The 25,898-nt window shown below is 33.2% G+C and overlaps 1 protein-coding gene across 2 annotated transcripts in view; it reads right to left on the bottom strand.

Annotated features, from left to right (window-relative positions):
- Window positions 1-444: 444 nt before the first annotated feature.
- The window catches only part of LOC114326836 (protein abrupt), a 45,707-nt gene continuing 20,253 nt past the window's right edge, over window positions 445-25,898 (bottom strand). For both annotated transcript variants that reach the window (XM_028275296.2, XM_028275295.2), the window contains exons 3-6: window positions 19,824-20,034; window positions 16,494-16,683; window positions 16,047-16,199; window positions 445-943 (exon numbers count right to left, since the gene is read on the bottom strand). In XM_028275296.2, coding sequence (XP_028131097.1) covers window positions 624-943; window positions 16,047-16,199; window positions 16,494-16,683; window positions 19,824-20,034 — 874 coding nt within the window. In that variant the 3' untranslated portion in view covers window positions 445-623. The remainder of the gene's footprint in view (window positions 944-16,046; window positions 16,200-16,493; window positions 16,684-19,823; window positions 20,035-25,898) is intronic.

Here is a 25,898-nt window from a genome sequence, read left to right as displayed (position 1 = left end):
ATGGCTTGCAAATTGTAGAAGCCTCGGAGGTGTAACCAGAGAAGGTTCCCATTGTTTTCATTCTGGTGGGATATGTTATATGCCATTAGAGTGAAAACTTAGTCTTTTTACTATTTTTTTCTTTAAAAAAATTCAGACCATCACCCGTAGGCGCGCCAATGATGAATACAAAATTATTTGTTAGTTATTTGTATGTCAAAAAATTCCCAATAACTACCTTTTAAAACCGACCAAATTTAATTTTCATAGCTCAACCGGTCTTACAGTAATAAAAATATTGGCAGTTTGAAATAAAAATTTCAACACCCTGTATCTCGGAAACGAAGCATTTGCGGACATACGTTTATAGAGCAAATTGTCATTATTTTTCATGTAGAATTACCCTCATACTTATTTACTAACACCCTGTACAATGATTTGTTCATAAAAGTAACACACGAAATAAAAAGTTACTGGTATTTAATCTTTCGAGCATCTTTCGAGTTTTGCAGAAAATAAAATTCTGCAAGTTTATACAATCAATGGTAAAAATACTCTCGAATCTAGTAACCGTGTTTAAAAATAATACAAGAAAAAAATAGAATCGAAAAAATTAAGATAACTGGGTGTAGAACGATCTACACTTATTTTAACTTTGATACACCTAAGGCTGGTAACTTATAGTGGACGATATGGTAAGGTGGGCCTATGGGACTTGAGGGAGACGTATATGAAGTAGAAATAGGCATTCCACTCATTCCCATACCCATGCCCATAGGACCCGCACACGCACGCCCCCTTTTACGCCTTGGTAAGATGCCTTTTCGAGCCATGTAGAATCGAATTGTGGAAATAGGTATGTTAAATTGGTCGCTTACAGTTTGGAAAGTCTGTCCACGCGTGATACATTCTGCCGCCCTCCGTAGCTCTTCGTCTGATCTGCGGATCCTTCTGTTAGCTGAACCTAAACAAAAAAATAATAAATTTTAATGAAAAAAACCTTAACAAAAGGTATATTTATTTAAAAAAAAAACATTAAGAGGAAACAGTAGCGATCAACAGGTAGCGAAAATGCGTTCCAAGATTGCGGCTGTAATTCTGAATATTTTTTCGAGATATTTGGCACACATATTCGTAATATAATAAAGAATGGCGGTGCAGAGCCCAATTTGAAAAATATCTTAATATGTGGAAATTACTCTGTAATTAAATACAATATTAAAAAACGAGCCTGTACCGCCATTAAGAAGAATAAAAAAATACACTTTCTTCAAATAAACTTTTTTATCCGATGCCTAGATTTTGTGTCATTTTGGAACTACTAAATTTTTTTATTTCATTAGTAGTTCCAAAATGACACAAAATCTAGACATCGGATAAAAAAGTTTATTTGAAGAAAGTGTATTTTTTGTTCTTCTTAATGGCGGTACAGGCTCGTTTTTTTAATATTGTATTTAATTACAGAGTAATTTCCACATATTAATATATTCTTCAAATTGGGCTCTGTACCGCCATTCTTTATTATTACGAATACGTGTGCCAAATATCTCGAAAAAATATTCAAAATTACAGCCGCAATTTTGGAACGCGTTTTGGCTACCTGTTGATCGCTACTGTATCACCTTAAAGGCCAAATCTATCACATAATGTTTTCGCTCTAAGTAGAGCATCATCAGTGCTGTTACAGGCATCACATGCTGAGCCACCAAAAATACAATAACATTATTGTTGAAAAATCCATTAGATGGATAAAATCCGTAAGTATATGGCCTTTTGGCAATATATGACCCCCACAAAGCTATTGTTGGTTATTGTGGCATATATGGATTATTTAATTGACAATATTATTGTCAATTAAATAACCCACATGCCTTGTGGGGGGTCATATATTGCCAAAAGGCCATATACTTACGGATTTTATCCATCTAATCGTTTTTTCAACAATAATGTTACTGTAACACATTTTGTTAATATTTAAAAGGTTTTTACCTTTGTATTTTTAGTGGCTTGGCATGTGATGCTGAGCCATAGGGTCGGCGTCACATGCTCATGATATCTAGGACACATAGGAAATTTGAGCAGCTTCAGGTAACATTAGAAAGCAAGATCGAAAGTAAAAGGGGTATAGGAAGACAGAAAAAATCTTGGCTATGAAACATCAGAGATTGGGCCCACACAACAGGAAATGACTTAATTTATCAAGCCCAGAACAGAGAGACATTTGCCATATTGATGGCCAACCTCAATAGAGAAGGCACTTAAGGAGGTGGAGGAGCATGTGATACCTGTAACAGCACTGATGATGACTTAGAGCGAAAACGTTATGGGATAGATGTGGCCCTTTAAGGGTTATTAAGGATTTTTTCATTAAAAGTTATCTGTAATCAGTGGTATACAGCCAGCTACAGGAAATTTTCCTTGTATATTAAAAAAATATATAAAATTAACTTTCAGGTTATGTGCATTTTTTTCAAAACGTGATTTTTTCACATACTGATGGAGTCGTAGCCAGTTGGGCAAAAATGAAGTATAATATCAGCCAAGAAAGTTCTTGGTGAAAGATAAATAAAAAAAATCGTTGGTACCAAAAAGGTTTTTGTGCAGAAGTGAAGGAAAAGTGTAAAGAAAAAAAAGCTTATCTGAAATACATGTTGACTAAGACACAAGAGCCATACGATAATTAAAAGACATTGCAATGAGAAACAAAACATATTCTTTTGTAAGAAGAATAATAAATTATTAGTGAGAACGTTTTTTCATCCACTGCTGATTTCACTTAACTCTTTCCATCTGTCTCTGTCTTGTGCGATTTGCACCCAGTTACTAGTACCACACTTCAGATCGTCTGTCCATCTAGTTGGTAAGAGTCCTCTGCTCTGTAGTGTTGCTTGTCATGGCCTCCACTCGACAATACATTTTGCCAATCGGTTGTCTGATAATCTAACCTGTCCTGCCCAATTCCAGTTTAGCGATGCGATTCTTTCGGCAGTCTGTTGTTCTTGTTCTACAACGTATTTCTTCGTTTGGGATTTGGTCTCTCAGGGAGACACCCAACATTTGGCACTCCATAGCCCTCTGAGTTACGCGAATCTTGTTCACTACCTTTTCTGTGAGTGTTAATGTTATCGATCCATACATGAGTTCAGGTAAGACACACTGGTCAAAGATTTTCCTTTTGTGTGTGTGTGTGTGTGTGAAAAAATGGCTTGGATGCGAGTCCGTTAGCCACAGATTTTTATTTTATTAGATTTTCCTTTTGAGGCATATCATCATCATCATTGGCTCGACAGCCCTTTCTGGGTCTTGGCCTGTTCCAGGATTCTTCTCCACTCTGATCTGTTTCGTGCTTTTTTTCTCCAGTTTTTTATTTTTAAGATTTTTATATCATTTTCTATTTGTTCTAAATATCTCAGCTTCGGTCTTCCTCTTGTTCTTTTTCCTACTGGCATCTGTTTGAATATTTTGTTTGGTATTTCGCCTTCTTCCATTCTTTCTACATGTCCCATCCAACGCAGCCGTCCTATTTTAATGAATGTTATGATATCTGGATCCTGGTATATTTCGTATAGTTCAAAGTTGTACCTTCTTCGCCAAATTCCATTTTCTTTTGTGCCCTTATATATGTGTCGCAAGATTTTTCTTTCAAAGGTGGCTAGCAATGTTTCCTCTCTTTTAGTGAGTGTCCAGGTTTCTGAGCCGTATGTGAGTACCGGTCTTATTGGGTTTTGTATATTTGGCATTTTGTTTTCCTTGCGACGTTGTCTGATCTTAGTTGCCGAATTAAGCCATGATAACTTTTATTGGCAATAAATATTCGCCTCTTCACTTCCTCTGCTACGTTATTATCAGATGTGACTAGGGATCCCAAGTATGTAAAGTTTTTTACCCCCTCAATGTTGTATTCTCCTATTGTTATATTTTGTGGCTGCCTTATTTCTGTGTTTTTACTTACCTGCATATATTTTGTTTTGTTCTGGTTGATTTTCAGGCCACTATTTTGTGCAGCTCGTTCTATTTGATTGAATGCCTCTATCATTTCTCTTCTTGATCTTGCGATTATGTCAACATCATCTGCAAATGCTAGTATTTGCACGCTTTTATTAATTATTGTTCCTCGAGTATTGACTGTTGTGTCCCTCATTATTTTCTCGAGTACAATGTTGAACAAGATGCATGATAGAGCGTCTCCCTGGCGTAGTCCCTTTTTCACATCTATTGTTTCCGTTAGTTCGTTTTGTATCCGGATTTTACTTTCTACTTTTAGAGATTCTTTTATCAGTTCTATTAGTTGTGTTGGTATATTAAATTCTTTCATTGCTTTTATTAAGAATTCTCGGTTTATATTGTCATATGCGCTTTCGAAGTCTATGAAGAGATGATGTGTGTCGATGTTATGTTCACTTGTTTTTTCGAGGATCTGTCGCAGAACAAATATCTGGTCTATTGTTGACTTCTGTCTACAGAAGCCACTTTGGTACCTGCCAACTATTTTTTCAGCGTGTGGTCTAAGTCTTTCATAAATGGCGTTGGACATTATTTTGTATGCTGCATTCAGCAGCGTGATTCCACGGTAGTTTCCACATTCTAACTGATTCCCTTTTTTATGTAATGGTACAATAATACCACTATTCCACTCCGCTGGTAGCTGTTTATTTGACCATATCTTTGTTATCAATACATGTATTGTTTTCTGTAGTGCGTCTCCTCCTTCCTTCAGTAATTCCGATGCTATTTGATCCGATCCCGGTGATTTATTGTTCTTTAATTTGTCTACTGCTGTTCTAATCTCGGCTATTGTTGGTGGACTCTTTTCTCTGTTGTCTGCTTGGTCTAATGGTATATCAGGGTTCGTCTCACTCCCATCTCCTTCAAGCTTTTCCGTAAAATGTTCTGTCCATCTTCTTAGTATCTCTTGCTGTTCTGTCAATATATTACCTTCCTTATCTCTACACATCGTCGTTCTCGGTTTGAAGTCTTTTATGCTTTTGTTCAGTTTCTGATAAAATTTTCTTGTCTCTGTCGATCTACTTAGTTCTTGCAGTTCCTGAAGTTCTTTGTTCATATATTCTGTCTTTTTTCTTCGGTGAGTTTTCTTTTCTTCTCTGCATAGTTGTTTATATTCTTCCTCTGCTTGTCGGGTTCTGTGCCCCTGTTGCATCAGTAAATATGCTCTGTTTTTTCTGTCTGTTATAATCTGACATTCTTCGTCAAACCAGTCATTCGTTCTTGTTCTTCTTTCTTTATCTTCTATGCCTAACACTTCTTTAGCTGTCTCTTTTATGATTTCTCTGCACTCTTCCCACTCCTTATTTGGGTTTTCATGTTTTGGTCTGTTTTCTAGTTTGATGCTTATCTTTTCTTTATACTCTTTATTTTTGTTTGTTTCTTTGAGTCCTTCTACCTTGTATCGTTCATGTTTAGAGCCTCTTTCCTTTTTGATGTTTGAAATTCTAGCCCTTACTCTACTTTCGACCAGGTAGTGATCAGAATCCGCATTTGCCCCTCTTCTTTGAGGCATATTTAAGTCTGATTAGTTTAATTTGCCAAACGCTGTCCAGTCTAATTCTGCGCGACGTGGGAGCTCACATGTCTGGTTATCTCTGCCCAACCGAATTTCACGTCCCAAGTACTTACAAGATGCAATCTGTTCAATATCCCTTCCATCAACAACAATATTGTGATTTAGCACCAGATTTGCGCCTCTTGCTCAGGTTAATGCTTAGTCCGAACTCTAAGGAAGCATGATATAATTTTGCATCAACTATACGATCGGCTATAAGGCCGATGTCATCTGCGAATCTCAAATGACTGAGCTTCTCTCCATTTATGTTGATATTACATTCAGATCTGCCTTCTTACAAGGGTTTTTTACAAGTGTAGTGAATAGTTTTGGTGAGACAGTGTCTCCTTGCTGTACTCCTCCCTTTATAAAGAATTTATTTGTTTCGTGTTCAGATAGTCTTGCGCTGAAAAATTAATGGTCTCTTTTCGATGCTTTTTATTTTTTATTTCTTCAAACTTACTCAGTTTTACAGAAAACAATCTTCCAACCTGTTAGATGTTGATCTTTCAGATGAGCAAACATAGATAGTGATATAAATAAGTAGAAAAATACATACAGAGAGAGTCTGTAAAGTGGAATAAATTCAATATCTCAAATACTAATTGTTTTTTGGAAAATGCTCAGACCCGTCGATTAGTATTTCAAATTGTCCTTTTTGACATTCAATAAAAATGTATACAGGGTGTCCCAATTTAGAGATATGACGTCATCGTCGATTTTCTTAAATGGCAACACTGTCATTTTGATAGCTAATTTGATAGGGTTTGTAAAGTTATACATAACTGCAAAATATCAAATTTTTATTCTCTACCATTTACAAGATAATAGAAAATAACAAAGTTATATCTGTAATTTGGAATATATTCAATAATTAAAATACTAACTGTTTTTTTGAAAAATGCTCAGACCCGTCGATTAGTATATCAAATTGTCATTTTTGACATATAATAATAATGTATACAGGGTGTCCCAATTTAGAGATATGACGTCATCGTTGATTTTCTTAAATGGCAACACTATCATTTTGATAGCTATTTTGATAGCGTGTGTAAAGTTATACACATCTGAAAAATTTCAAAATTTTATTCCCTACCATTTACAAGATAATAAAAAATAACAAAGTTATGAAGAACAAGAAGTAATCAAATAATAATTGAATTTATTTATTTCAATTAAGAAAATGCTCATAACGTTGCCCATTGACAATTTGACAATAATTGAGGGCAACATTATGAGTTTTTGCTTAATTTATTGAAATAATTAAATTCAATTATTAGTTGATTACTTCTTTTTCATAACTTTGTTATTTTTTATTATCATCTAAATGGTAGAGAATACAAATTTGAAATTTTGCAGTTGTGTATAACTTTACACACCCTATCAAAATAGCTATCCAAATTACAGTGTTGCCATTTAAGAAAATCAACGATGACGTCATATCTCTAAATTGGGACACCCTGTATACATTATTATTATATGTCAAAAAGGACAATTTGATATACTAATCGACGGGTCTGAGCATTTTTCAAAAAAACAGTTAGTATTTTAATTATTGAATATATTTCAAATTACAGATATAACTTTGTTATTTTCTATTATCTTGTAAATGGTAGAGAATAAAAATTTGATATTTTGCAGTTATGTATAACTTTACAAACCCTATCAAAATAGCTATCAAAATGACAGTGTTGCCATTTAAGAAAATCGACGATGACGTCATATCTCTAAATTGGGACACCCTGTATACATTATTATTGAATGTCAAAAAGGACAATTTGAAATACTAATCGACGGGTCTGAGCATTTTCCAAAAAAACAATTAGTATTTGAGATATTGAATTTATTCCACTTTACAGACTCTCTCTGTATTCACAAACTAAATAACGAAGTCCTAGAAAGTACGTAGAGATGTTAGCCTAAATCATTGAATATGCATAAGTCCAAAATTACCATTTTGTTGTCAGGCAGAAGCCCCTAGATGTTCGTTTTCTCAGATCTGTTGATTTGGACTTAGTGACTTTTGCCGTGACGACGACGAAATAAAAAGAGCATAAAACGTAGAACAAAAAGAAGATATTAACCGGCTATGGATAAAATGAGATATTTTATTTCAAAAATTGTTTAAAAAATTGTGTAAAAGCACGGCAGAAAAAGGAGTCAGTCAAACTAAAACAACCCTTAAAGCAGGTTGTATACTGAGAAAAAAAAGAGTATAGACGCCTCAGAAGGGAAGAAATGACATAAGAAGTTTATTTGATAAAAATGAAACAAGAGAATACTACAAATTCCTAAATAGTAGCCGTCAAGAATTTAAGGGGACTTTTACTTTCTGAATTTAAAAAAAAAATCGATTTTTCTTTTTTTATGTAAAAATATTCGTTAGTATCACATAAATAGTGTCCTAAAATGTTACTAACAAATTCGAAATAGAAACGAAGTTATAGCTGTATTTATAACGGCACCTACCTGAGCTAAAACTCGTTTGTCTACAACGCGCGCGACGCCTGACCTTTGCAGCTGCTCGACGCCTGGAGCCGAGCGGTCGCCCAACTCGACGGATGGGTTCTACAACTGCTGGTTCTAAAAAGCGAGCATGTGGTTTATACACTAAGCAGCAAAATTAACGCACCACCTTAAAAATGGGACAAATTTGATGTCTCGAATTTCCTAAACCTCTTGTCCGATTTTAGTAATTTTTTAATATATAGACTTATTCTTTAACAATATCCCTGTAATAATATTGTTGCTAGACAGGTAAGTTGTCATTGTATACCGGGTGTACCAATCATACCGTGTTTTTTCCTAAAGTTCGGAGCACCCTGTGGAATATTCTAGCATTTATAAAATGTTGAAATTAATACTCAATTGTAGCCTTAAGCTTTCTTAACATTTTGTTTTTCGATTCATTCGCTTGTATTGGAAAATAAAAAAGTTAGGTACTTTAATAACTAGCCATGTTTTTCAGCGATAAATCCTCATTACCAGCTTAGTTTAATAAACAAGCCTACAGTGGGCTATGAGAAATTAACAATTTGATAAATGTCAAATTGTTAATAGTCAAAAATTGTTCTGATTTGTTGTGAAAATTAGTAGATATATTATTTAAAGTTTCAATTAAGTCCGTAATTGTTTTTTGTTTGGTGGAAATGGAAAGCACTACAAGGAATTTGACGCGCGATGGGTGTGTTTAAGTAGTGAACTTACAATAGTGTTATCGGCTCCTTATATTTTTTGCTAATGCACGATAATGTAAGAGCTCACGTTGCATGAACTGTAACCGAATATTTACAACAGGTACACCTACGGACTTTTGAATCGACCACCGCATAGTCCAGATCTTAACCCAATCGAACATTTGTGGGACATAATTGGCAGAAGATTACGACAGAGTTTGCCACCTCCTAGAACACCACAAGAGGTAGAAACAGTGGCTCTCGAGATTTGGAATGATATTGTTTAAGACCAAATAGCAAACCTCATTTGTAATATAAAAGTACATATCTCTATTATTATCGAACATAAGCGAATAAATAAAAAAATGTTAAGAAAGCCTAAGGTTACAATTGAGTTTTAATTTCAACATTTTATAAATGCTAGAATATTCCACGGGGTGTTCCGAACTTTTAGAAAAAAAAAACAGTATGATTGGTACACCCGGTATTCGTGGTGTGCAAGTACTTGGAGGGGATACGAGAAACGATCGTGCGAGAATAACGGAGAAATATTGCAACTTTCTTAAATAATTCATTGTCAATTGAAATTGTCAAATTGACGTATATTTCATATCTACTGTCAATGAAGAAGAAAAATTGTATGTTGCTCCACAATATTGATATGATATGCAATTATTATATAAAAGTAAATTTAATTAATTGTATTTTGCTTGCAGTACTGCATTTTAATAACTAATTTTATTTACTACATACAATTGTTTACATTTTAATAACATAACCTGAATCTTATTTTTTCTTCTTATTATTTTTTTGGACTATGGCCTTGACAATTATCCAGTAACCAGGACTAATATAATTAAAAGTGCGAATTTGCTGAGCGTAGAAACCAGGTGTTGCTTTGTCGAACTTGCATGGTCCCAATACAATGAAAACTTATCTGTCTAGCAAAAATATTATTACAGAGGTATTGCTAAAGAATAAGGCTATAGAATATTAAAAAATCACTCAAATCGGATAAGAGGTTTAGAAAATTCAAGACATCAAAGATGTCCCATTTTTAAGGCGGTGCATTTATTGTGCTGCTTAGTGTATTATTGAAATTCATTGAAAATTATTGTTTTGAAAATTGAAAACACTGCCTGGATCTAGTCATGTAAAAGGCAGTCGAAGTAAGGGGGCGCATCGAGATAAGCATAATATTAAAAGAAAATTTAAAGGTAATCAGTTTACTGAAGAAAACAATTCTGAATTACCCAGTTCCTCAGCAAAAAAATTAAAATCTAGTGACCTTATGAGGAGAAATAGCAATGAGTTGGTTGGAAAATATGAACGTATAGAAGAAGTGAGAGCTTTAACTGGATGTGAGGGCTCCCAATATGCACCAGGAATTGCTGATTAAGGAAAAAATAAATATGACCATTTTATTTGATAAAATTACAGTAAAAATACTTTAAAGGCGTTTTTGTCAAAACCACATTTTTTCAAAATGGGAGACGTTTTTCTCAAAATTTACTACATCAATCTAACTAAACCAAATTTTTTTGATACTTTATATATCTTCTTCTTTGGGTGTCGTATCTGTATTCAGACGTTGACCGTCATTCATGTTTACAATTTCCTGAAACCCATCTCTATCGGCGGCTGCGCGAAATAATTCTTCTACTGTGCAACCACACCATCGTCTAATATTACGCAGCCATGAAAGTTTCTTCCGACCAATCCATCTCTTTCCCTCCACTTTACCTTGCATTATAAGGCGAAGTAGATGGTATTTAGGTCCTCTAATTATATGGCCGTCTTATTATTTTTCTCCTCTTTATGATGTTTATGAGCAGACGTTCTGAATTCATCATTTGAATAACATCTTCATTGGAAGTATGCGAAACCCATGATATCTTTATGATTCGTCGATAGCACCACAATTCGGATGCTTCTAATTTGTTTAGCATTGTGATTTTTAACGTCAATGTCTCATAACCATACAATAGGATAGACCACACATAACATTTCAGGACTTAATTGCGAATATTCTCGGCAGGTTTCTGTTACCTAAAGCTAGTTTCCAGGTCATAAAAGCCTTACGTGATATTTAAATCCTGGTTATTATCTCTTCATCAGAGTCACAATTTACTTTTAACCAGCTGCCAAGGTATTTAATATGGTTTATCCATTTTATCTCCTTTCCGGACGCCCTCTACAGTGGTAAAAAAACAACTAAAAGAGCGAGAATTTTATTGTATGCCTCGAAACCTTCTAAACTTACTTAATCAGTAGACCCATTGATACCTTTCGGTATTGGGCCATTCATTCAATCTTAATCGGTTCTCTTCTGTGTCGGAAGTTGCGTCTAGCTCTTTATGAACTTTCTCCATTCTTTCCTATTGGTTGCCATATGTGTTGCTTCTTGCCAAATTAACCCTTACTATGTAGTATCTGCGACCTGCGAGATGTCACTGTTCGATTCTTTAATGGGTCGTCCTCTTCAGTTCTTCCCTATTGGTTCTGCTTCCCAAACTCTTTTCACTTGTCTGTTATTGTCCATCCAGGTTAGATGTCAGGACCATGCCAATTATTTCTCTTTAATGGAGTTGAGTATCGGTTTGATTTTGTCTTTCTCTTATTTCCTCGTTTTTTATTCTATCTGTTCTTCTTACTCCGATCGTTCTTCTGAGGTATTTCATCTCTGCTGCCTGAATTCTGCTCTGATGTCTTTTGTTTAAGATCCAGTTTTCTGCTCCGTATGTCACCGTAGGTCTATATCGATGCCTCAGAAGCCAATCGGTGTAAGTCAATAAGTTTTTAAAATGAGATACTAAGATGTTTCTGACAATAGTTGCAGAAATATAAGTAGTTATTAAAAACATATAAACTGTCTGTATTTATCCTGATATGGGTAACATATTCATAAATACAAACAAGGAAATAATATTATACTGGGTTGGGATAAAGTATGGAACCAAGCAAATATCTTTGAAACGAAAAGAGCAATATTTATGAAACTTTGCATGCAAGTACAGTAACGCAAGAGGCATCTGTTGCCATATTTTTTGTTACTGCTCCACTTCCGGTTTCACCGCAAATACCCTTAACTTATTCAATTTAAATGGGACACCCTGTATATTTTTGCGGATTTCAAAAGAACTTGTTATTTTTAATTCATACATACCAAATTTGGTAGAAAAAAATTGTTAAAAGGTGTCTGTAGATAATTTTTTGTATTAATACAACGTAGTAGGAAATAAACGAGTATCATCTACACTGTAGACTAAAATTGTTGTTTACATGCACTGCATGACTTATTTGAATTAATTTAGTATAGTAGGTAAAACTGTTATTGAACTAATTGACAGAAATAAGTTGTATTAAAAATAGTTCATTTTAGTGAAAAAGATCGTATTGAAATATTAATGATAATCTGTTATGGTGAATTTTCATTTTTTGGAAGTGAATTGTCCAAATCGATGGATTGGACGTAGAGGATTCATAGAGTGGCCCGCTCGTTCTCCGGACCTCAACCAGTTGGATTTTTTCGTTGAATCTAAAATCACGTGTTTACGTTAGGCGACCAACATGCTTGCAGGATTTGAGACAAAGAATAATTGATGAGTGTGAATACGTGGAGAAATCTTGCAAAAAGTGACTCACGAATTTATTTATAGGCTTGCATGTTGTCAGGAGGTGAACAGCAAATATTTTCAACATTTGAAATTATTTTTTTTATTTTTAATATCATTGGTCTAACGTAAATAAATTAACCAATTTTTTACTATAAAGAGATTTATTTCTTGTTTTAATAGTTTTTTCTTCCAAATTTGGTATGTATGAACTAAAAATAACAAGTTATTTTAAAATCTGCAAAAACATGCAGGGTGTCCCATTTAAAGTAAATAAGTTAAGCATATTTCCGGTGAAACAGGAAGTGGAGTTGTAACAAAAAAAATGGCATCAGATGCCTTTTGCGTCAGTGTATTTGCATACAAAGTTTCATAAATATTGTTCTTTTCGTTTCAAAGATATTTGCTTGGTTCCATACTTTATCCCAACTTTGTATACAGGGTGTAACAAAAATACAGGTCATAAATTAAATCACATATTCTGGGACCAAAAATAGTTCGATTAAACCTAACTTACCTTAGTACAAATATGCACACAAAAAAAGTTACAGCCCTTTGAAGATACAAAATGAAAATCGATTTTTTCCGATATAACTAAAAGTATTAGAGATTTTTTAATGAAAATGGACATGTGGCATTCTTATGGCATGAACATCCTAAAAAGAAATTATATTGAAATTTGTGCAGCCCATAAATATTTTATGGGGGTTTTGTTCCCTTAAACTCCCTCCCCCAAACTTTTATGTGCGTCCCAATTAAATTATTTTTGTAGTACCATTAGTTAAACACAATATTTTTAAAACTTTTTTGCCTCTTAGTACTTTTTCGATAAACCAGTTTTAATCGAGATGCGGCTTCTTTTTTAATATGTTTACATAAAAATTTTATGCGGGTTTTGTGCCTTTAAACCCTCCAAATGTTTGTGTAGGTTTCAATTAAACTATTATTGCTGTACCATTAGTTAAACACAGTGTTTTTAAAACTTTTTTTCCTGTTAGTATTTTTCAGATAAAGCACCTTTTATCGAGATGTGGCTTCTTTTTTAATATGTTTCAAAGTATACCTCAAACTGTAATTTATAAATAAATTGTCATATTATTACAAAGTCTCTAAAATCGTACTTAACAGTACACAAATATGTGGTGGATTTGACAAAATATTCAAAATATCTCAAAAAACTAACTTTTCGGAAAAGTACTGAGGCAAAAAAGTTTTAAAAACATTGTGTTTAACTAATTTTACCACAATGATAATTTAATTGGAACGTACACAAAAGTTTGGGGGGGTTTAAGGGAACAAAACCCCACAATTTTTTTATGGGGTACATAAATTTCACTATAATTTTTTTTTCAGATGTTCCTATCATAAGAATGTCACATGTCCGTTTTCAATACGAAACCTCAAACAGTGTTCGATCTATTGAAAAAAATCGATTTTCATTTTGTAACTTAAAAGGGTTGTAACTTTTTTTAGGTGCACATTTGTACTAAGGTAAGTTAGGTTCAATCGAACTATTTTTGGTCCCAAAATATGAGATTTCATTTATGACCTGTATTTTTGTTACACCCTGTATAATAAGTGTTATATCTCAGTCATTTTTAGGGAGAATGTGACTTACACCGTTTGACTTCTGATGCATCCATATATTGCTTAACCTTCTTAACAATGTATAAAACCTTCTTAACAATGTATAAAAAAATTATAACCATAAATATAGTAGTTTTTTCTTTAAAAATATTTAAAAATCGTCTTTTTTCCAATTTAGAAAGTAAAAGTCATCAAAAGCCAAGAATAAAAAGTTATAGAGATAGAGTTAACGGCGAAATTCTACGTTATACAAACTAAGTTTAAATCAACTAAACATACATCAGCAACTACACATTGAAGCACCAACAAGAGAAGAAGTGTCATCCATTTCCTAGCTTCGTGTGTGGGGTAAGAATAGCGTATAAACAAGGCAGCAATGAAGAGGAACAACTTAATATGCAACTGCTACCTGTCACAGACTATGCTATCAAAAATGAAGGATACTACTGAACAATAGTCAAGTAAACCATGATATAGCTCAACTACGACCGAAAAAATTCTTGAGAAGGGGCGTGAGAGACTCAGATGAAGGTTTAGGGACCTAGCAAGGCCTAGACCTAAAAGAGACTCATAAAAAGCTGTAAATATACATGAATATACCGGGTGTCCACTTATATTTCCCCCCATTTTAACTGCCTATAACTTCTAAACGGCTCAAGATACAAATATGCGGTTTTCACTGAAATGTTTTATTTTAGTAAAAGTTTTGTCTGAATGGATTGAATTTTTTATATCGCTTTCAAATACGAAAAAAAAAATGGCGGATTTTTGAAAAAAAAGTTGTTGACTTTTTTTTAATGGAACACCCAGTATATTTTTTTGTAAATTGAAAGAAAGGTCATTTACCTATCCCGCGATATAAAGTTTTTCAAAATCGGTTGTCAAATCAGTGAGTAATTAATTTTTAAAATGAGGGGTGCAACGTGGATATCACATACCTAAATAACATAACTGAGCAAAATGATATTATGTTATGTGATTTCCACATTGCATCTCTCATTTTAAAAATTAATTGCTCAGTCATTTGGCAACCGATTTTAAAAAATTTTATATCGCTGGATAGGTAAATGACCGTTTTCTCAAGATACAAAAAAATATACTGGGTGTTTTAATAAAAAAATTCAACAACGTTTTTTTCACAAATCCGCCATTTTTTATTTAAAAGCGATATAAAAAATGGTCATTTACCTAAAAACTTGACAAAACGGTCACTTATCTATTCAGCGATATAATTTTTTTTAAAATCGGTTGTCAAATGACTGAGCAATTAATTTTTAAAATGAGAGATGCAATGTGGAAATCACATAACTTGTTTAGTTATGTTATTTAGGTATGTGATATCCACGTTGCATCTCTCATTTTAAAAATTAATTACTCAGTGATTTGACAACCGATTTTGAAAAACTTTATATCGCTAGATAAGGTGAATGACCTTTCTTTTAATTTACAAAAGAATATACCGGGTGTTCCATTAAAAAAAAGTCAACAAAGTTTTTTTCAAAAATCCGCCATTTTTTATTTCGTATTTGAAAGCGATATAAAAAATTCAATCCATTCAGACAAAACTTTTACTAAAATAAAACATTTCAGTGAAAACCGCATATTTTTATCTTGAGCCGTTTAGAAGTTATAGGCAGTTAAAATGGGGGAAAATATAAGTGGACACCCGGTATTACAAAAAAATTTTGAAGTCACAGTGAGGAAAGTATTACGTATACAGCAGAAAAAATTAATGATGCCAAATAACTATAAGAATTGGTAGCATCACAAAAATGATAAAGAAAAAAAAACAAGTAAAGAACCGGAAGTGAAGAAAACCAAGAAAACAAATTAAAAAAAAATACAAAACAAGAACAATATAAATATAACAAAACACATCAAAGATGGATGTCAACAAAAGTTAAAAATGCAAATGAAGCATTTCAATTAAAATTATGATTGATTTCCATTAAATAAAATATTTAAATAAAGCAATAAAAATGTGTGGGTGGTTAGTGTTAGTTTTTGCATGTTATTGCTTTGTGTTAGTGCCAGTTAGAGACTTTGGGCTTAGTATGTGTGTCATGTATTAGCAAATGTAAATTCGTGTGCGTAAATATCTGGATGTGTGAATGTTTGAGTATGTATTACCTGGTGACGAATCGTATTGGCAAGAAACATTGGCAATGGCTGAAAACTGAGGTTTGATATCTGTATTTATAGTTCCTTCTTCTTCTGTCAATTCCTGATCCATAAGTTCAGTCTCACCTTCGAAAAATGATTCTCCGTCATCTTCTCCGTCCTCTGTAATAAATAAAGATAAATAAAAATCTTATTAACAATCTACAGTTGTGCATCCTAAACCAGAATATTTAATATACAGTTATTAAAAACCCTAAAAAGTAAAGATGGTATTAGTCTTTTAGGATTCTTAACAAAGTTGACTTCAGGTGGAGGAGCACCATAAATGCGGAATGGCCATAGTCACACTATTCTGTTAAATATATAATCTATAATGGTATGGTTAAAGACTGCGCAGCAAAAAGTAATTACAAAATGAAACTGTACGAGTAAAAAGTAATAAGTAAAATAGCTCACCTTTTATTTGTAACATGCCGTCATTTGAATCACATTCAGATGAAGAATGATTGTTTCCACTATCAGAACCTTCTATCAACTGATTGGGCTCTTTCTTCACCGAAAGAAGATCACAGTTTTTGTTCATCGGAACCTGGGATGGTTGTAATTTGGATAATTCCAATGGATCGTCAGGGGATCCTACTTGTGTCTAGAAAAAATATATGTAATCAATAACTTTTACAGATAAAAATCCATATTTGAGAGAAATATATAGAATCGGAGAGAAACAGTAGCCTCACCGTAGATAGCAATAAACGCCAATGAGCGCCTACCAGGTATGGAGTTAACCAGATTTGAGTGGAATACTCTAAACCCTTGAGACATCTCATGGGCTGTGCCGCGCCTCACTATTCACATGAGAACTAAGCCAGATACAATCATGCAACTGTGAAGAACCTCGCCAAACTATTGAGCACCTTGTGATGGAATGTCCCCTGACGACATAATGTAGTCTAGTAGCATGATCGACTTCTTCCATGTCACAAATGCTGCATTGGAATGGATCAATGATCTCAACACAAAACTATAATATGATGAGTAATACTCGTTCCTGTTTCTGCGGCATAGTTTTGCATATTCAACATATAATTATGTTGTGTTGTACATTTCTTTTTGTATATATTTATATGTACGCATCTACACATAGTTTCAAAAGTTATGCATCACCCTTCGTATTCACGATGTTTACGCTTTTATAAATCCGTATCTATATCACATATTTAATGAGCCTTTTTTATAAAAAATATACCTTTTTTGGTTTTTTATTTTATTTGAATACCCATTTAATTGACCTGGTTTTGACAAGGTGTAAGCATTTGAAAAATTTATTCTGGTGAAATTTTTAAAAACTTGATTAAAATCGTATGATTTTGAATGAATCGTACTTTAATTTCTGAGTTAGACCTTATAAGAATTATCGATTTAGTTGAAGATGGCCATTCACAGCGGTTCGTGGAGGAAAGAGTGGGTGTTTCTCAGAGTGATGTCTCACGGATATGGAATAGGTTCCTGGAGACAAACTCGATGCGGAATAGAGTAGGTCTGGTAGACCCCGAGTTACCAATGATCGACAGAATAGATATATCAGAATTTCCAACCGTAGAAATTCTTTTATGTCTATACCAGCCCTCCAAAGAGAATTCAGGCATGCTACAGAAGTCAGAGTATCGTTGTTTACAATAAGAAGAAGAATTTTAGACTCAGGTTTGAGGAGACGTCGACCAATAAGAGTTCCTCAGCTACAACCTAGATATGTTTTGGACCGCCTCCAGTGGGTTTAAGAACACATACAGCTCCCCCAACAGTTTTGGAATTTTGTGCTTTTTTCAGACGAGACCAGAATCTGTTTAAATAGTGATAACCGGCGAATTCGTGTGTGGCGAGAGCCAACAAGAACTGCACAACTAGCCACACACGAATTCGCTGGTTATCACTATTTAAGCAGATTCCGGTCTCGTCTGAAAAAAGCACAAAATTCCAAAACTGTTGGGGGAGCTGTATGTGTTCTTGAGTCCACTGAAGGCGGTCCGAAACATGTCTAGATTGTAGCTGAGGGACTCTTATTGGTTGAGGACTCCTCAAACCTGAGTCTAAAATTCTTCTTATTGTAGCCAACGATACTCTGACTACTGTAGCATGCCTGAATTCTCTTTGGAGGTCTGGTACAGACATAGAAGAATTTCTACAGATGGAAATTCTGATATATCTATTCTGTCGATCATTGGTAACTCGGGGTCTACCAGACCGAGCTCTATTCCATATCGAGTTTGTCTCCTGGAACCTATTCCATATCCGTGGAGACATCACTCTGAGAAACACCCACTCTTTCCGCCACGAACCGCTGTGAATGGCCTTCTTCAACTAAATCGATAACTCTAATACGGTTCAACTCAGAAATTAAAGTACACAAAGACAACGAAAGATAGAAGAGACATAGTACATTGGAAACCATGCGTACATAGTCATAGTAGAAGACCAGAAAAACGATGGCTAGACGGCATCAAAGCCAAAGTTGGGAAAAAATTATACAGTTAAAGTAGATAACTTTAAAATTTAAAATGACATTGATAATATTTTTGAAGTGCCACCCTGGCACGACTTTATTTGAAAATCAGTTATTGCTGTTAATGCAAACAATGTTATTATTGGAATACATAATTTAATATATATTGTTGTATAATTTTTTTGTGGGAAAAATGTAGTAAATAAATTTATATCACCACGAAATTATAAATTTTCATCGCCCTGTATATGACCAAAAATTGTAATAGGATAATTTCGTAAGTAATCAGTGTTTTCGCGGAATAGTGAAATCGTGAAGGTGGTTTTTCTTAATGGGTTTTGAACGGACTAAAACAATGGTGCTGTCAGAGTAGACAATACAGTTTTATTTCGCTTTGCAATGGACAATAAGACATTTTATAAAAAAATTCGAAGAAGGTTAAGCGGTAAACAAATTTATTAATTTGAAAATGTAAGGCTTTTTGTTTAGCAACGAGAGTAATTTGATGTCTACCAGAATTTAACAAATTGGAAAGTTGTATACAAATTAAATCGTTTCTTAAGAAATGATAATATGGGTGTATTGGGTAGAAAGGATGTTTGGTGATTGGTGGAAAATGATGGATGGAAGGGATGAGAGTGTTGAGTCTGATGAGACTGATTGAGTCTGAACGGAGAGAGTTTGTTTATATCCACACCATATTTGTGTAATTTTTGTATTGAACAGTTCTATAACATGATTAGTCATTTGAAATTTTAAAGAAGAAATAAGTAATCAATTTAAAAAAAAGAGAGAAAAGTAAATTTTATTAAAATTTGAAAGAATAAATAACGAATTATTTAAATAAATTTTTTTTGTTAAAACAGAGGAGGTGTCAGAATTAAAGCTTAATTTAGTATATGAGAAATAGTTGCAACAAATTTAGATTTTAGCATATTTTTTAAATCCTATGTTTATGGTATATTGGATAAATAAATAATATTTTTAACATTTATATGACATTGAGTGTGTTTAATTTCCCTTGTTTTTTCTGGATGGAGTAAGCAACTACAGATACCAGAAGCCACAAACCAAGGGTAAAGCATCACAATAAAATAGCCCTGAGAATAAAGTTTATTAGAAAATTTAATTTAAATTTGGTTTTGTTTTCCATAAGCAGTTATTAAAATAATTGAGTAATTAATTAAATTAAGAATTTGCTCATCAATCTCATAAAAGAGAGAAATACAGAGCATAACAGAATGTAGTTTGTAATAAAAAAATGATTATAAAAGAAATTCACTTACTGTTGTGGGCGTAGGTGGATTACCCGGATACTGTGAAGTTGCAGCTTTTGTTATATTGCTAAAGTAAGTTGGATTGAGGAGCTGATCTGATCCACAGAGACCCCTGATTTGTAAAGCTTCTGCTGATTTCAGTAATGAAGGCAAGTCGTCCTGAGTCACATTTACTTCACCTTTGTACATAAAATCTACCAGTGACTGCATTTCGGAAAATCTAAAAAGTGTATTTTTGTATTATCTTAGCTATAATAGAGTTGGACGCGTTACGTGAAATAACGGAATTTTTGACAAGTCGCGATTGGATGCTCCCCCGTTCATTGCATTAGTCGCGGTAGTTTACGTTACGGGACTAATCTCAGTAATCTCACTAATCGAGCGCGGTTCAAGTATTACATTACCTATACTTGAGGTTTGAATCTTTGATGAAAAGAGAAAATGGAAAGGGAAAATTCAAAAGGCAAAAAGATAAATATTTCGGACGAACGATAGAAATTTCTTAAATACAAAAATGTAAATGTTGTGTGATTGAATTTTAAATTCATAGAATTTAAATGAGTGATTCAAGATTTGGCACGTGGTGCTATCGACGAATATTAAGAATGAGTTGAGTTAACCAAGTCACAAAGGAAGAAGTATTACAGCGAATGGGCAAAAGGCCTGAAGTAATACTTACCATAAAAAAGAGAAAATTGAAATAATTGGGCCTTCTAATGAGAGGACAAAAATACACATTCCTACCAAATATAATGCAGGGAAACATTGAAGGAAAAAGGAAACCAGGCCTCAAAGAGAGTGGTTTGGTTGCACCACAAACAACAAAGTGTTTAGAACAACTGTAAACAAAGAGCATAGACCCTTGGTATCTAATCTCCGATAGGAGAGGAATCGAAAGAAGATCTCTATAGATAAAAAAAAATTTATTAAATGATGTAAAAAATTATGAAAGTTAGTAAGTTAACCCGCCTATTTTTTACATCATTTAGATCCGGTTTCACCAACAACAAATAAATCAATGAATTTATTAGACGATTATATTTCCATAGAATTATTCATCCATTATAGAATTTTTTCCAATATAATTTTGATAATTTTAAGTTAAACTTAAAAGATTTGGCACGTGGTGCTATCGACGAATATTAAGAATTTAGTTTCTTATAAATATTTACAGCGAGAATAACTTGCCAATTTTTTATTTATTTATCGAATCATTATTTTTATTGGTCGAATAATTTTAATCATAGAATAAACTACTAATTTGTCGTTGGTGAAACCGACCATAATTAGCTAATAAAGAACTAAATAAAAAAATACTATCTGTTATAAGGAACAATGATAAATGATATTAAGGGGGGGGGGGTGAGTATGGCTTGAAATCAACATTTCAAGCACATTATTTTTAACTATGGAAAATTTTTATTTTTAAATTAAAAAACATATTAATTATAATATACAGGGTGTCAAGACAGGAGATTCCTCAGATAATTTTAAGACAATATAACCCAATCCACTTAGTCCGAAAATGTTTCCTAAGGGAGCTAGAGCTATTTGAAGATGGCGTCTTGTAATTAGTTTTTCTTAAATACAGTAGAACCCCGATTATCCGTGTGCGGGTTATCCGGGCTGCGGATTATCCTTGCTATGATTTTCTATTACTTAAATTGCATTTTTGAGGTTTTATCAAAATAGCAAAAGAGCGGAAACTCTATACGCGGAGAGGGAGAATCATAATGAAAGATTTATTTTTGTGTTGTCTTTTTATGGTAGGGCTATATGTATGGATATACGTACATATGTATTACAATAAGAAATACAATTTCAAGCACATTATTTTTAACTATGGAAAATTTTTATTTTTAAATTAAAAAACATATTAATTATAATATACAGGGTGTCAAGACAGGAGATTCCTCAGATAATTTTAAGACAATATAACCCAATCCACTTAGTCCGAAAATGTTTCCTAAGGGAGCTAGAGCTATTTGAAGATGGCGTCTTGTAATTAGTTTTTCTTAAATACAGTAGAACCCCGATTATCCGTGTGCGGGTTATCCGGGCTGCGGATTATCCGTGCTATGATTTTCTATTACTTAAATTGCATTTTTGAGGTTTTATCAAAATAGCAAAAGAGCGGAAACTCTATACGCGGAGAGGGAGAATCATAATGAAAGATTTATTTTTGTGTTGTCTTTTTATGGTAGGGCTATATGTATGGATATACGTACATATGTATTACAATAAGAAATAAATGTTCGGAGTATCCGTGCTTTTCAATTATCCGTGCAAACGTCCGGTCCCGAGGAGCACGGATGGTTCTACTGTACCTCCAAAATGCTTCTATTTAGAAAAAGGAAAATTGGTACGCATATTTTTATCTTCCAGAGATAAATTGATTCCATCCATTGCGAATTTCTAGTACCGGTCATAGACGTCCGTTTTGGGTAGGGCAACGGTTATTTTATCGCATAACTTTTTTGTCTTTAACTTTGAAGCATTATTGACTTTGGATAATTGTAAGGTATTCTAGTACTAAAAGGTACTCTTGCTTTAAGTCCTTTAAGTCGATAGGATACACCGTTTTCTAGAAAAATTGATTTGAAATTTTTTATTTATTTGAAAAAAAAAACTATTTAAAAAAACGAACACTGGTACTTTTATTTATATTCCAGAGATGAATCAATTTCATTAATTGGGAATTTCTAGTACCGGTCATATGCGTCCGTTTTGGGTAGGACAACGGTTATTTCATCGCATAACTTTTTTGTCTTTAATTTTTGAGCATTTTTACACTAGATTATTAAATTATGAGGTATTCTAGTACTAAATGTTACTCTTGCTTTAAGTTAGTAAAATACACCGTTTTTTTTTATTTTTCAATTTTTTTTTCGAATTCAAAAAACGAAATATTTTCAAATCGATTTTTCTAGAAAACGGTGTGTCCTACCGACTTAAAGAAAGAGTACCTTTTAGTACTAGAATACCTCATAATTTATTAACCCTTAGCCGGGCAACACATTTTACTTATGTAACCGGGCAACTCGGGTCTGTTGGGCCCACCACTGTTCTTGAATGTACTATTCATATTTACCCATACATTTCTAATATTATTTTTTGATTTTTTATTAAAGTTAAATTTAAATTGTCTAGATTAAAAAAAAAAGGTGCTACTATAGTATGCGGTCTACCTCGAGGGTGCGATCTACCTGAAGGATTTGCACAAAATAATGAAGTGCAAGAAAACTATTGTAGAAAAAATATTTATTTACAAGTAATAAACATTTGGAGCCAAATAAAGACTTTTGTAAATCTACCAGGCCATTCTATTTGAAAAGAGGGGTTGATATTTACGCATACTCTGGAAAAAGATTACTGTGTTGTTGCCTTTCACTATTGTGTGAAAACCCTTCTGAGAAAAGATTATGGTAATTAGCAGCTCATGTATAAAGTACAGACAAAAACAATCTTTACAAAATGAATAAAACGCATAAGTCAGAAGAATATTATTATTTTACTTTTACAAATTAATACTTTGTCATATCAATTTACTATTTTAGTTGGGACTAAGCCACAAGATATGACAAATTAAATTATTATTAAGTATTACGTTAAAAAAAAACAATAAAAATAAAAAAAACAGATTAGTTTTCGGGATATTTTATTCGCACTATCTACTTTCACTGTAATTCAATATAATTTTAAGAGCTTAGTTGTCGGCACTAACATCGACAACAAACGACTGATAGCAGATGCATTATTTATTTCAAAATAATATGTATAGGTACCTACCTAATAATATTATTGCATTCCAACAATGATTATCAGTTTTTAAAATTCATTTAGAATAGATATAACACCTACTGTAAGTACATACCTCTTTGATGTTCACATCAAAGAGATGTTTACATTGTTTATAACACGTTTAGACTTTATTATTGGATTTCCAGAATCATAAAAGTCGGGTTAGATAATTCACAAAAACATTACCTGACTACCAGATTAACTTCTGTAACAATGGGCGCGTTCACCAGATGCAAACGTTGGCAATCAGTTTGCGCTTTATGGTTCTGAACGACTTGCTAACGTCAAACATGTTTGGAAAGCGGTCGCCATTTTTGCAAACATAAGATATTTAAGTTGAACTTTGCAAACGTGTTGAAATATGGCGGGAATTTAAATTGTATATATTGTAAAATATATTGATAAGGGTTTTATATATAAAATAAAGGCTACTGAAGACATTCTGCTACTTTATTATCTATTAAATAAATTTTCTTTTTTCCTTTAATAAAAAAAATAAATTCAAAAACGTATTTATTGAGAAAATTTATTTTAGGTTACCTTCAAACCAAGCAAGCAAAATGTCAAATTTTAACCTAAACAACCAACCGTTCAGTTCGCTGTCAACAAGTTTAGAATCAAAGCGCAAACATTTGTGAATGTGTTTGCATCTGGTGAACGCAGTCAATGATTTAGACTTCAGGTATAAATACAAATAGGGTCCGACGGGCCCGTGTTGCCCCTTTACGTGACAAAATTCTTTCGACGGAATAATTTCAAAAATGATAATGAATATTTTGAATAGCTCATGACTATGTTGAAGGAAACATATTTATAAACAAATTCAGTGATGCATAAAATCCAATAAACAATTTTTTATCAGTTTATGATCAAAAAATTGGTGTCTCGGGCCCGTTTGACCCACCTTGCCCGGATAAGGGTTAATCGAAAATCAAAAATGCTTCAAAGTTAAAGACAAAAAAAGTTATGCGATAAAATAACTGTTGCCCTACCCAAAACGGACGTCTATGACCAGTACTACAAATTCGCATTTATTTAAGAAAGTAGGTATTTAAGAAAAACTAACTAACCTAGAAAAAAAAACGAATTTTTTTGAAAAAAATAATAGAGAAAATCAATGTATTTAGGTATTATTGTTAAACAAAAATAAGCAAAAATAAAAATATCTCAATGCGTTACCTCACGAAATGTCTAAACAAAATGTATATGCAAAATTTCAGGTGGGTCGATATAGTAGTTTTTGAGTTACAATGTCTACCGCCTTTGAAAAGAGAAGTTTTGAGAAAAACGCGTTTAAAGGGTTTCTTCTGGCAACTTGTCTTCTCTTTTGCCATCCAAGCATCCAAATTGTAATAATAATAATATCGTATGGCATTTTTGCCGGGGAGATCCTTTCAGATTGTTCCGGCGCCATTTACATCTTTAACCCTGTTTCAAGTAACTAGTGTCGATGTACACTAGCCCAGGGGGACACCGACGGCTTCTTAACGTGCTCTCCGAGGCACGGTGAAACGGCTCGTATCATTTTTAGAAATAAAAAATTTATTGTCGCAGTGATCTTGCCGTTGAGCTACGGCCGTTCACATCCAAATTGTAAAGTGTTACACACAGAAATATGCTTTTGAATTGCGGAGTAACCTACAAAAGAGAAAGGAAGCAGCTTTCGTGTCTCATTACGCTCAAACGTACTGGAGCGAAGCCGCTGTAAAGTGAGTCGAATGTAGGGATATTCAACTTGCTGTATCGCCGATAATTTTCCTCTGATCAATCTGACATTTTCAGAGAATATTCTTGAAGTTATGTACTTTCATTTAAAATAATAAAAAAGAGAAAATTTCAAAATTTTAAACCATATTCCCCTTAAGAGGAAACAGTAGCGATCAACAGGTAGCGAAAACGCGTTCCAAGATTGCAGCTGTAATTTTGAATATTTTTTCGAGATATTTGGCACACGTATTCGTAATATAATAAAGAATGGCGGTACAGAGCCCAATTTGAAAAATATATTAATATGTGGAAATTACTCTGTAATTAAATACAATATTAAAAAAACGAGCCTGTACCGCCATTAAGAAAAACAAAAAAATACACTTTCTTCAAATAAACTTTTTTATCCGATGCCTAGATTTTGTGTCATTTTGGAACTACTAATATTTTTTATTTTATTTTTTTGTTCTTCTTAATGGCGGTACAGGCTCGTTTTTTTTATATTGTATTTAATTACAGAGTAATTTCCACATATTAATATATTTTTCAAATTGGGCTCTGTACCGCCATTCTTTA

Source organism: Diabrotica virgifera, chromosome 3 (genome assembly GCF_917563875.1).
Source record: "Diabrotica virgifera virgifera chromosome 3, PGI_DIABVI_V3a".
Classification (NCBI taxonomy): Eukaryota; Metazoa; Arthropoda; class Insecta; order Coleoptera; family Chrysomelidae; genus Diabrotica; species Diabrotica virgifera.
The sequence above is the reverse complement of the archived record's forward strand: the minus strand, read 5'-3'. Positions and strand labels throughout refer to the sequence as shown.